At 34.7% G+C, this 11,584-nt stretch overlaps 1 protein-coding gene across 1 annotated transcript; it reads right to left on the bottom strand.

Moving 5' to 3' along the window:
• Positions 1-701: 701 nt before the first annotated feature.
• LOC133202399 (ankyrin repeat and SOCS box protein 8-like) lies at positions 702-2,170 on the bottom strand. Its single transcript, XM_061338216.1, has one exon. It carries the CDS (start codon positions 1,950-1,952, stop codon positions 1,188-1,190), a length of 765 nt encoding a protein of 254 aa, XP_061194200.1. The 5' UTR covers positions 1,953-2,170; the 3' UTR covers positions 702-1,187.
• Positions 2,171-11,584: the final 9,414 nt, after the last annotated feature.

The following is an 11,584-nucleotide window of genomic DNA, read 5'->3' as shown; positions in this document are numbered from 1 at the left end:
AAATATACTCCACTAAAATAATGAAAATTATTGGCATATCTTTGAGCAAGCAAAACCAAATTTTACACCTGCCAAGAAAAACCTGCTACATGTATATACAAATCTTGCAGTTATATTTTGTAGCACTATAAGCATGTGCAACAGTTAAAAAAAATGAGAGGATGGCAGACAGTGTAGCGTGTACAGTGCTCACTTTAGTCCCCTTTCTCTTCTGTGTAGAGACTGTAGACGTATTCAGCCCATGTTGTAACCATCAAGTTACGATCAAGTCTAGGACTTCAGTAAATTGGGTTTGATGACAGATTTACAAATTGCAGTCTTGTTTAAGCTTCTTGCAGAAGTTTACATACATATACTAGAATACAAGTGTATCTCCAAGTAACATAAATCTTAGCTACCCTATTGCTGTCCCACTATAGCCCAAGTTGGCCAAGTTTCACATTCCTTAGATATGCATCCATCCAACAAGATATTGAAGAACAAGCTCAGATTTGTTTTTAATTTTCTTTATTGACAAAATGATATGTAACTTATTCATCCAGCTCCAGTGATAAATTACACCAAATGTTAACAACTACATACATGTACATGTATATAACTAAAAATATAACATGTATAAGTTTATTGGTTATAACTTCAAAAGTTCATAATGTATCTAAATAATAAAGGTTAATTTATTGTTTATAAAATGATAATGTTCTTGACTCAAATATGAAAGACAAAACCTTAGGTTTAGATTTTGATATGAAAAAGCAGAGACATTTAATACACATATAATTATATATATATATTTAATATCCACCAAGGCAGCACTTACTGAAAATCATATTTTCTGTATTGTTAAAAATGTACACTACAGACAATTTACGTAGGTACTACAATTCTTCGTGTATTTTTCAAATGAATTAATATACCCGGTACTGAAATTGTGTGTGTATTAATCATGTTAATGCTACATGTATTTTTGTTGGGCAAAAGTAAACCTTCTAGACTAATCTAGAGTGTAAAGTGTACAGAATCCAATTTTGCCTGCATGTTCCTTGCATAAATTATTAGAATAACTTGTATGAATACAAAATTGATATATCTGAGATTTGCTTTGTGCTCCATAATGAGTTCTCATTTAGGACATGATCAAAGATCTGACTAGTTGATTGTACAGGTAAAAGTAAATTTCAATTCATTTTTTAAAGATCAATTTCATTAATATCCTTGATGACAATGTAGTCTTTCAGAAGTTTTGGCACAGGTAATTTCTCAACTCCATAATACACATTACAATTTCCAAGAAAACTACGGCGAATCTTTAATCGACAATAATGCATAAGTCTCTGTGGTTGTTTGTTAAAGTTGTTCAACCAGGCATGAAAATTTTTATCACTTTCAACAGGTGAGTTCAAGAAATATTGTTTCTCATCCTGGCTGAACCGGTAACCACTTATAGCCATGGTGCGTAGACTTCCATACATATTTTTGCTTTTACACAAGAAAAATAAATTACTTTTCAGGTTGTTTCTACATCTTTCTAAATCTGGAGTGGCCTTTATTAACACAGAAATCATTGTATCATTAGAGCCGTTCCACACATTTACTGCATTGTTCATCTGCATCCATACTGGGTCAATGCTCATCATCAATTTGTTGACTCGCAAGAGAATTTCTGCACATCTGGCCTGATTTCTTCTGAGAGCAATGTAAAGTGGTGTTAGGTTGAAATGATTAGTCTTCTCGGGATCTGCATTGTATTTCAACAAAGTCTCCACACAGAGAAAGTATCCATTGTGAGCCGCCATATGCAGGGCGCAGTTTCCTCCCTGTGACTGTATCTCAGTGTTTGGGTCCACCCCACTTTCTAAGACTTCTTTTAGCTCCTTGACATTGTTCTCCAGGACAGCTAGTTCTAATTTTTTAAGAGGAGATGATTTCTTTTTAATCAGATTTAAGAGATCCATTCTCCTACAGTACTGCTACACAATTTTTGGAACTTGAAAACAACACAATAAATTTACAAAATGTTGGCACTGTTATACAGTATAGATCACCATTTACACAGTCATCCTTTATATAGAATCCAAAGAGCAAAGAAAAACGGATTAGAAAAAATCCTTTGAAACAGAAAAATGTTTAGACGTAGTTGTCTTTGTCACAATATCTGATATCATATCCGATATGGGAGGTATAATATTTACATGACGATATTTTATTTACCAAAATAGTTCTACATCCGGTTTCAGTATTGTGGACAATTTGATCTGTAAAATTTCGATCTTAACGTTTCACGTAAATGGCCGCTCTGGAGATTCATTCATCATTTTTAGTTTAAAATTTTTAATCCTGGCTTTGAGGTGTAGAAAATATTGCTTCACTTGAAAAACATATTTTATTTGTGATAAAAGTATACAGGAACAAGTACTAGCACGGTGCTGTAAAAGACGACTTAATTTATTGTCAAGATCCCCCTCCCCCATATTTACGTCAAACATGATCAGTAAACCAAAGAAGAAAATTTATTAGCCTGGTACCGTTACATCTATTCCATCAGCGTGCTGTAAACTACAAAAAGAAAGGAAAAATGAAATGAAAAGAATTAGGTCTAAAACAAAAATTAATAGATAGACTAGTAGACTAATTGTTCTCGAACAATTAGAGGTCTTTCCACCTTTAAATTTCATATATTCTTCATATTTAACTCTCTACTCTTTATTTTTATACAAAAGAAACCAGAAATGGCTTGAGAGATGGAAAAAATGAAAAATTAAAAATTTTGAAATGACCTTGACCTTTGACCTTGAACAAATATTCAAGGTCAAAGGCCAAGGGTCACATTACAATTAACCCCATGCTTCTACCACTTTTAGCTTTAAAGTTATAAGGTTTACTAATAAGCGCAAAGACGTTAAAGGGCGATAACTCATATAAGGGGTCACCGGATACTTTTGCACTGAATAGACTGAAGTTGTGTCTAAAGTCCCTGAGTACATTAGTGAAGGTTTCGTGTCTCTGCGGTTTATGGTTTCGGAGGAGTAGCGATAACAAGGTTTTTCGCACAAGGGGCAATAACTTTTAAAAGGGTTAAGCTTAGGGGACAAGATTGAAATCTTTGAAATAGTTTTAAAAGTACATATAAAAGATGCAAAGATATACTGTATATGTTGAAAGACAAAAGAGCTGTAAAAAGAGCTTAATTTCTCATTTTTGGAATGACCTTGACCTTTGACCTTTGCTTATATTTTAAGGTCAAAGGTCAATGAATCATATACAGTTGGTCCCATGTCTCTACGACTTATCGTTTTGAAAATTTTTAATTATTCGTAAACATCAAAGACTTTCAGGGGCAATAACTCATAAAAGGGGTCGACGAATACTTTCGCAATGAAAAGATTGAAGAGTCCTCTCAAGTAGTCCAAGACATTGGTAAAGGTTTCGTACCTCTACGGTTTACGGTTTCGAAGGAGTAGCGATAACAAGGTTTTTCGTACAAGGGGCAAGAACTCCGAAAGGGGTCATAGGTCATACTCGTTGGGTAGTTTTTCGAAATAACTTTTGATGTCGAGTATCATGAACTATAAAGTTTTTCGATAAGTCTTTCGGTTCAAAAGGCCGTAGCGGAAAAATAATAATAATAATAATAATAACTAGTAGACTAATTGTTCTCGAACAATTAGAGGTCTTTCCACCTTCTTTGAATTTCATATATTTTTCATATTTTACTCTCTAAATTTAATTTTTATACAAAAAGAATCCATAAATGGCTTGAAGATAGAAAAAATGAAAATTTAAAAAAAAATTGAAATGACCTTGACCTTTGACCTTGAACAAATATTCCAGGTCAAAGGTCAGGGGTCACATTGCACTTGACCCCATGCTTCTACGATGTTTAGTTTTAAAGTTATGAGGTTTAATAATAAGCACAAAGACGTTAAAGGGCAATAACTCATATAAGGGGTCATCGGATACTTTCGCACTGAATAGATTGAAGTTGTGTCTAAAGACCCTGAAGACATTAGTGAAGGTTTTGTGCCTCTACGGTTTACGGTTACGGAGGAGTAGCGATAACAAGGTTTTCAGTAAAAGGGGCAATAACTTTTAAAGGGGTAAATCTTAGGGGACAAGTATGAAATCTTTGAAATAGTTTTAAGAGGACATATTAATGATGCAAAGATATTTAGGATATGTTGAAAGACAAAAGAGCTATAAAAAGAGCTTAATTTCTCATATTTTGAATGACCTTGACCTTTGACCTTTGCATATATTTTAAGGTCAAAGGTCAATGAATCTTATGCAGTTGGTCCCATGTCTCTACGACTTATCGTTTTGAAAATTTTTAATTATTCCTAAGTTTCATCAACTTTCAGGGGCAATAACTCATAAAAGGGGTTGACGAATACTTTCGCAATGAAAAGATTGAAGAGTCCCCTCAATTAGTCGAAGACATTGGTGAAGGTTCCGTACCTCTATGGTTTATGGTTTCAAAGGAGTAGCGATAACAAGCTATTCTTGCGAAAGGGGCAATAACTTCGTAAGAGGTCATAGGTCAAACACGGGGGGTCGTTTTTCGGAATAACTTTTGATATCCAGTATCATGAACTATAAAGTATTTCGATAAGTCTTGCGGTTTCAAAAGTCCGGGAAGAAAAAGAAGAAGAAGAATAATAACTAGTAAACTAATTGTTCAGAGAACAATTAGAGGTCTTTCCACCTTTTTAAGTGTTTCCGTGTCATTTGGGCTGAAAAAAAATGAAGAAAAATGCAATAAATGCAACAGAAAAAAAAAAAAAAAAAAAAAAAAAAAAAAAAATGCTCCTCCAGCTGGGCTCGAACTCAAAACCCTTGGGTTGAAAGGCAGGTGCGCTAACCATTCGGCCACGCTTTCCGATAACATACGTAAGTTAATTGTTTAAGACTATAGAAGAAATGCAAGCGTATTTTTGGAATCGGTAGGGGAAGAAAGAAGTTCCGTAAAAGGAAATAGTTCCTGAATTTGCAAGCAGTATATGGAATAGTAAGGGACGGGCTGCGTGAGAAAACGTTAACACTGTTCCCTAATGAAAATGTATTAATGGACTGTAGCCCGATTCATCGATATTGTGAGCATGCTGAATTTTTTGTAAATAGCTTCGTTGTAAGCTTAAAAGATCGGGTTCGGATTTTAACATTTCTGACTGAATATCCTGAAATAAATATGAAACATTTAAATAAGCATTTCTTTGGGTTTAATTAAATATGTGTAGCCCAAATTAAATTCCCAACATTCAGTTTTAGAAGGGAAAGACGACAATGAAAGCGAGAATAGTTTTTAATATACCGAAAATCGCTATTTCTGGAAACTGATTAATTCTAAATAAAAATCAAATAAATTCCAAATGTAACAGAAAGAGAGAATGCTTGGTATTAAAATGTCGTATCATATCAGGAGAATTAAATGCTACTAACGACATCTGAAGAAATAGCCGATAAAAGGTTTAGATCATTTCTTCGTTCACCTGCACTTAAATTTCAAACACAACAGAACTTGTAGTTTTTGCCGTGAAACTTCAAGACTTCTATAAACTTATATGACTCACCGTAAAACTCTCCAGAAAGTTTCTCTGAGGTTTATACTACATTTGTACCAAATTTGGTGTCGATCCGAGGTCTGGTTTGAATTCTAGAGTAATATTCTACATTGTTGTTGATGTGATTTTTTTTTTTTTTAAAGAAGGGGGGGGTGAATTATTTATTTTATGCCTCTTTTACACTAAGAATTGTAACTACTTCCACATCCTTAAGCCTTATTGTGACCTTTGAGTCAAGGTCAAAGGTCAAGGGTCAAGGTCATTCAAAAAAAAAAAAGAAAAAAAAAAAGAAAGAAATCTTTACTTTCTGTCTTTTTACCAGATACTGGAGCTGGATGCATGTCCTAGCTTTTCTATTTGACCCAATGTCAAAGGTCAAGGTCAAAGGTCAAGGTCAAAGGTCAAGGTCATTTGGTGAATTGCTATATTTTACACATATATAAAGGATTTCTTATGTTTTTAAATGACCTTGACCTTTGACCTTGACCAATATTTCAAGGTCAAAGGTCGAACATGCCCATGCAGTTGATCCCATGTCTCTAGGATACACCGTTTTAAAAAAAAGTTCATTAAATGTAAGCAGCGTAAACTTTCAGGGGCAGTAACTCATACAAGGGACCAAAGAATGCTTTCGCAATGATAGAATGAAGAGAGTACTAAATGAGTCGAAGACACTGATGAAGGTTTGGAATCTCTACGGTTTACGGTTTCGGAGGAGTAGCGATAACAAGGTTTTGTTGCACAAGGGGTGACAACTTTTGAATGGGTCAAGCTCGGGGGACAAGAATGAAATCTTTGAAATAGTTTTAGAAGGACATATTACAGATGCAAAGATATTCAGTATATGTTGAAAGACAAAAGAGATATTAAAAAAGCTAATTTTCTCATATTTTGAATGACCTTGACCTTTGACCTTTACAAAAAATTCAAGGTCAGAGGTCACAAAATCTAATGCAGTTGGTCCCAAATCTTTACGACTTATCGTTTAGAGAATTTTGTCATTATTCGTAAACATCAAAAACTCTCAGGGGCAGTAATTTATCAAAGGGCTCGACAAATCGTTTCGCAATGAAAAGATTGAAAAGTCCTCTCAAGTAGTCGAAAACATTGGTGAAGGTTCTGTACCTCTACGGTTTATGGTTTCGAAGGAGTAGCGATAACAGGCTATTCTTGCGAAAGGGGCAATAACTTCGTAAGAGGTCATGGGTCAAACACGGGGGGTCGTTTTTTGAAATAACTTTTAATGTCCAGTATCATGAACTATAAAGTTTTTCGATAAGTCTTGTGGTTTCAAAAGTCCGGGAAGAAAAAAAATAATAATAATAAACATAAGCATTTCAAGAGGTCTTTCCACAGAAAGGTGGAAAGACCTAACTAGGAGACTAATTGTTCAGAGAACAATTAGAGGCCTTTCCACCTTTTTAAGTGTTTCCATGTCATTTGGGCTGAAAAAAAGGAGAAAAATGCAAAAAATGGAAAAAAAAAAAAAAAAAAAATGCTCCTCCAGCTGGGATCGAACTCAAAACCCTTGGATTGAAAGGCAGGTGCGCTAACCATTCGGCCACGCATTCCGATAACATACGTAAGTTAATTGTTTAAGACTATAGAAGAAATGCAAGCGTATTTTTAGAATCGGTAGGGGAAGAAAGAAGTTCCGTAAAAGGAAATAGTTCCTGAATTTGCAAGCAGTATATGGAATAGTAAGGGACGGGCTGCGTGAGAAAACGTTAACACTGTTCCCTAATGAAAATGTATTAATGGACTGTAGCCCGATTCATCGATATTGTGAGCATGCTGAATTTTTTGTAAATAGCTTCGTTGTAAGCTTAAAAGATCGGGTTCGGATTTTAACATTTCTGACTGAATATCCTGAAATAAATATGAAACATTTAAATAAGCATTTCTTTGGGTTTAATTAAATATGTGTAGCCCAAATTAAATTCCCAACATTCAGTTTTAGAAGGGAAAGACGACAATGAAAGCGAGAATAGTTTTTAATATACCGAAAATCGCTATTTCTGGAAACTGATTAATTCTAAATAAAAATCAAATAAATTCCAAATGTAACAGAAAGAGAGAATGCTTGGTATTAAAATGTCGTATCATATCAGGAGAATTAAATGCTACTAACGACATCTGAAGAAATAGCCGATAAAAGGTTTAGATCATTTCTTCGTTCACCTGCACTTAAATTTCAAACACAACAGAACTTGTAGTTTTTGCCGTGAAACTTCAAGACTTCTATAAACTTATATGACTCACCGTAAAACTCTCCAGAAAGTTTCTCTGAGGTTTATACTACATTTGTACCAAATTTGGTGTCGATCCGAGGTCTGGTTTGAATTCTAGAGTAATATTCTACATTGTTGTTGATGTGATTTTTTTTTTTTTTAAAGAAGGGGGGGGTGAATTATTTATTTTATGCCTCTTTTACACTAAGAATTGTAACTACTTCCACATCCTTAAGCCTTATTGTGACCTTTGAGTCAAGGTCAAAGGTCAAGGGTCAAGGTCATTCAAAAAAAAAAAAGAAAAAAAAAAAGAAAGAAATCTTTACTTTCTGTCTTTTTACCAGATACTGGAGCTGGATGCATGTCCTAGCTTTTCTATTTGACCCAATGTCAAAGGTCAAGGTCAAAGGTCAAGGTCAAAGGTCAAGGTCATTTGGTGAATTGCTATATTTTACACATATATAAAGGATTTCTTATGTTTTTAAATGACCTTGACCTTTGACCTTGACCAATATTTCAAGGTCAAAGGTCGAACATGCCCATGCAGTTGATCCCATGTCTCTAGGATACACCGTTTTAAAAAAAAGTTCATTAAATGTAAGCAGCGTAAACTTTCAGGGGCAGTAACTCATACAAGGGACCAAAGAATGCTTTCGCAATGATAGAATGAAGAGAGTACTAAATGAGTCGAAGACACTGATGAAGGTTTGGAATCTCTACGGTTTACGGTTTCGGAGGAGTAGCGATAACAAGGTTTTGTTGCACAAGGGGTGACAACTTTTGAATGGGTCAAGCTCGGGGGACAAGAATGAAATCTTTGAAATAGTTTTAGAAGGACATATTACAGATGCAAAGATATTCAGTATATGTTGAAAGACAAAAGAGATATTAAAAAAGCTAATTTTCTCATATTTTGAATGACCTTGACCTTTGACCTTTACAAAAAATTCAAGGTCAGAGGTCACAAAATCTAATGCAGTTGGTCCCAAATCTTTACGACTTATCGTTTAGAGAATTTTGTCATTATTCGTAAACATCAAAAACTCTCAGGGGCAGTAATTTATCAAAGGGCTCGACAAATCGTTTCGCAATGAAAAGATTGAAAAGTCCTCTCAAGTAGTCGAAAACATTGGTGAAGGTTCTGTACCTCTACGGTTTATGGTTTCGAAGGAGTAGCGATAACAGGCTATTCTTGCGAAAGGGGCAATAACTTCGTAAGAGGTCATGGGTCAAACACGGGGGGTCGTTTTTTGAAATAACTTTTAATGTCCAGTATCATGAACTATAAAGTTTTTCGATAAGTCTTGTGGTTTCAAAAGTCCGGGAAGAAAAAAAATAATAATAATAAACATAAGCATTTCAAGAGGTCTTTCCACAGAAAGGTGGAAAGACCTAACTAGGAGACTAATTGTTCAGAGAACAATTAGAGGCCTTTCCACCTTTTTAAGTGTTTCCATGTCATTTGGGCTGAAAAAAAGGAGAAAAATGCAAAAAATGGAAAAAAAAAAAAAAAAAAAATGCTCCTCCAGCTGGGATCGAACTCAAAACCCTTGGATTGAAAGGCAGGTGCGCTAACCATTCGGCCACGCATTCCGATAACATACGTAAGTTAATTGTTTAAGACTATAGAAGAAATGCAAGCGTATTTTTAGAATCGGTAGGGGAAGAAAGAAGTTCCGTAAAAGGAAATAGTTCCTGAATTTGCAAGCAGTATATGGAATAGTAAGGGACGGGCTGCGTGAGAAAACGTTAACACTGTTCCCTAATGAAAATGTATTAATGGACTGTAGCCCGATTCATCGATATTGTGAGCATGCTGAATTTTTTGTAAATAGCTTCGTTGTAAGCTTAAAAGATCGGGTTCGGATTTTAACATTTCTGACTGAATATCCTGAAATAAATATGAAACATTTAAATAAGCATTTCTTTGGGTTTAATTAAATATGTGTAGCCCAAATTAAATTCCCAACATTCAGTTTTAGAAGGGAAAGACGACAATGAAAGCGAGAATAGTTTTTAATATACCGAAAATCGCTATTTCTGGAAACTGATTAATTCTAAATAAAAATCAAATAAATTCCAAATGTAACAGAAAGAGAGAATGCTTGGTATTAAAATGTCGTATCATATCAGGAGAATTAAATGCTACTAACGACATCTGAAGAAATAGCCGATAAAAGGTTTAGATCATTTCTTCGTTCACCTGCACTTAAATTTCAAACACAACAGAACTTGTAGTTTTTGCCGTGAAACTTCAAGACTTCTATAAACTTATATGACTCACCGTAAAACTCTCCAGAAAGTTTCTCTGAGGTTTATACTACATTTGTACCAAATTTGGTGTCGATCCGAGGTCTGGTTTGAATTCTAGAGTAATATTCTACATTGTTGTTGATGTGATTTTTTTTTTTTTTAAAGAAGGGGGGGGTGAATTATTTATTTTATGCCTCTTTTACACTAAGAATTGTAACTACTTCCACATCCTTAAGCCTTATTGTGACCTTTGAGTCAAGGTCAAAGGTCAAGGGTCAAGGTCATTCAAAAAAAAAAAAGAAAAAAAAAAAGAAAGAAATCTTTACTTTCTGTCTTTTTACCAGATACTGGAGCTGGATGCATGTCCTAGCTTTTCTATTTGACCCAATGTCAAAGGTCAAGGTCAAAGGTCAAGGTCAAAGGTCAAGGTCATTTGGTGAATTGCTATATTTTACACATATATAAAGGATTTCTTATGTTTTTAAATGACCTTGACCTTTGACCTTGACCAATATTTCAAGGTCAAAGGTCGAACATGCCCATGCAGTTGATCCCATGTCTCTAGGATACACCGTTTTAAAAAAAAGTTCATTAAATGTAAGCAGCGTAAACTTTCAGGGGCAGTAACTCATACAAGGGACCAAAGAATGCTTTCGCAATGATAGAATGAAGAGAGTACTAAATGAGTCGAAGACACTGATGAAGGTTTGGAATCTCTACGGTTTACGGTTTCGGAGGAGTAGCGATAACAAGGTTTTGTTGCACAAGGGGTGACAACTTTTGAATGGGTCAAGCTCGGGGGACAAGAATGAAATCTTTGAAATAGTTTTAGAAGGACATATTACAGATGCAAAGATATTCAGTATATGTTGAAAGACAAAAGAGATATTAAAAAAGCTAATTTTCTCATATTTTGAATGACCTTGACCTTTGACCTTTACAAAAAATTCAAGGTCAGAGGTCACAAAATCTAATGCAGTTGGTCCCAAATCTTTACGACTTATCGTTTAGAGAATTTTGTCATTATTCGTAAACATCAAAAACTCTCAGGGGCAGTAATTTATCAAAGGGCTCGACAAATCGTTTCGCAATGAAAAGATTGAAAAGTCCTCTCAAGTAGTCGAAAACATTGGTGAAGGTTCTGTACCTCTACGGTTTATGGTTTCGAAGGAGTAGCGATAACAGGCTATTCTTGCGAAAGGGGCAATAACTTCGTAAGAGGTCATGGGTCAAACACGGGGGGTCGTTTTTTGAAATAACTTTTAATGTCCAGTATCATGAACTATAAAGTTTTTCGATAAGTCTTGTGGTTTCAAAAGTCCGGGAAGAAAAAAAATAATAATAATAAACATAAGCATTTCAAGAGGTCTTTCCACAGAAAGGTGGAAAGACCTAACTAGGAGACTAATTGTTCAGAGAACAATTAGAGGCCTTTCCACCTTTTTAAGTGTTTCCATGTCATTTGGGCTGAAAAAAAGGAGAAAAATGCAAAAAATGGAAAAAAAAAAAAAAAAAAAATGCTCCTCCAGCTGGGATCGAACTCAA

This window comes from Saccostrea echinata, unplaced genomic scaffold (genome assembly GCF_033153115.1).
Source record: "Saccostrea echinata isolate AGI-Se365-2 ecotype Australia unplaced genomic scaffold, CSIRO_AGI_Sech_v1 ptg000047l, whole genome shotgun sequence".
NCBI lineage: Eukaryota > Metazoa > Mollusca > Bivalvia > Ostreida > Ostreidae > Saccostrea > Saccostrea echinata.
Note: the sequence above shows the minus strand (reverse complement) of the source record. Positions and strands in the feature narration are given on the sequence as shown.

Bases quoted from the DNA above. Each gene is read 5' to 3' on its own strand.
- LOC133202399 (XM_061338216.1), bottom strand. From the start codon at position 1,952: ATGGATCTCTTAAATCTGATTAAAAAGAAATCATCTCCTCTTAAAAAA.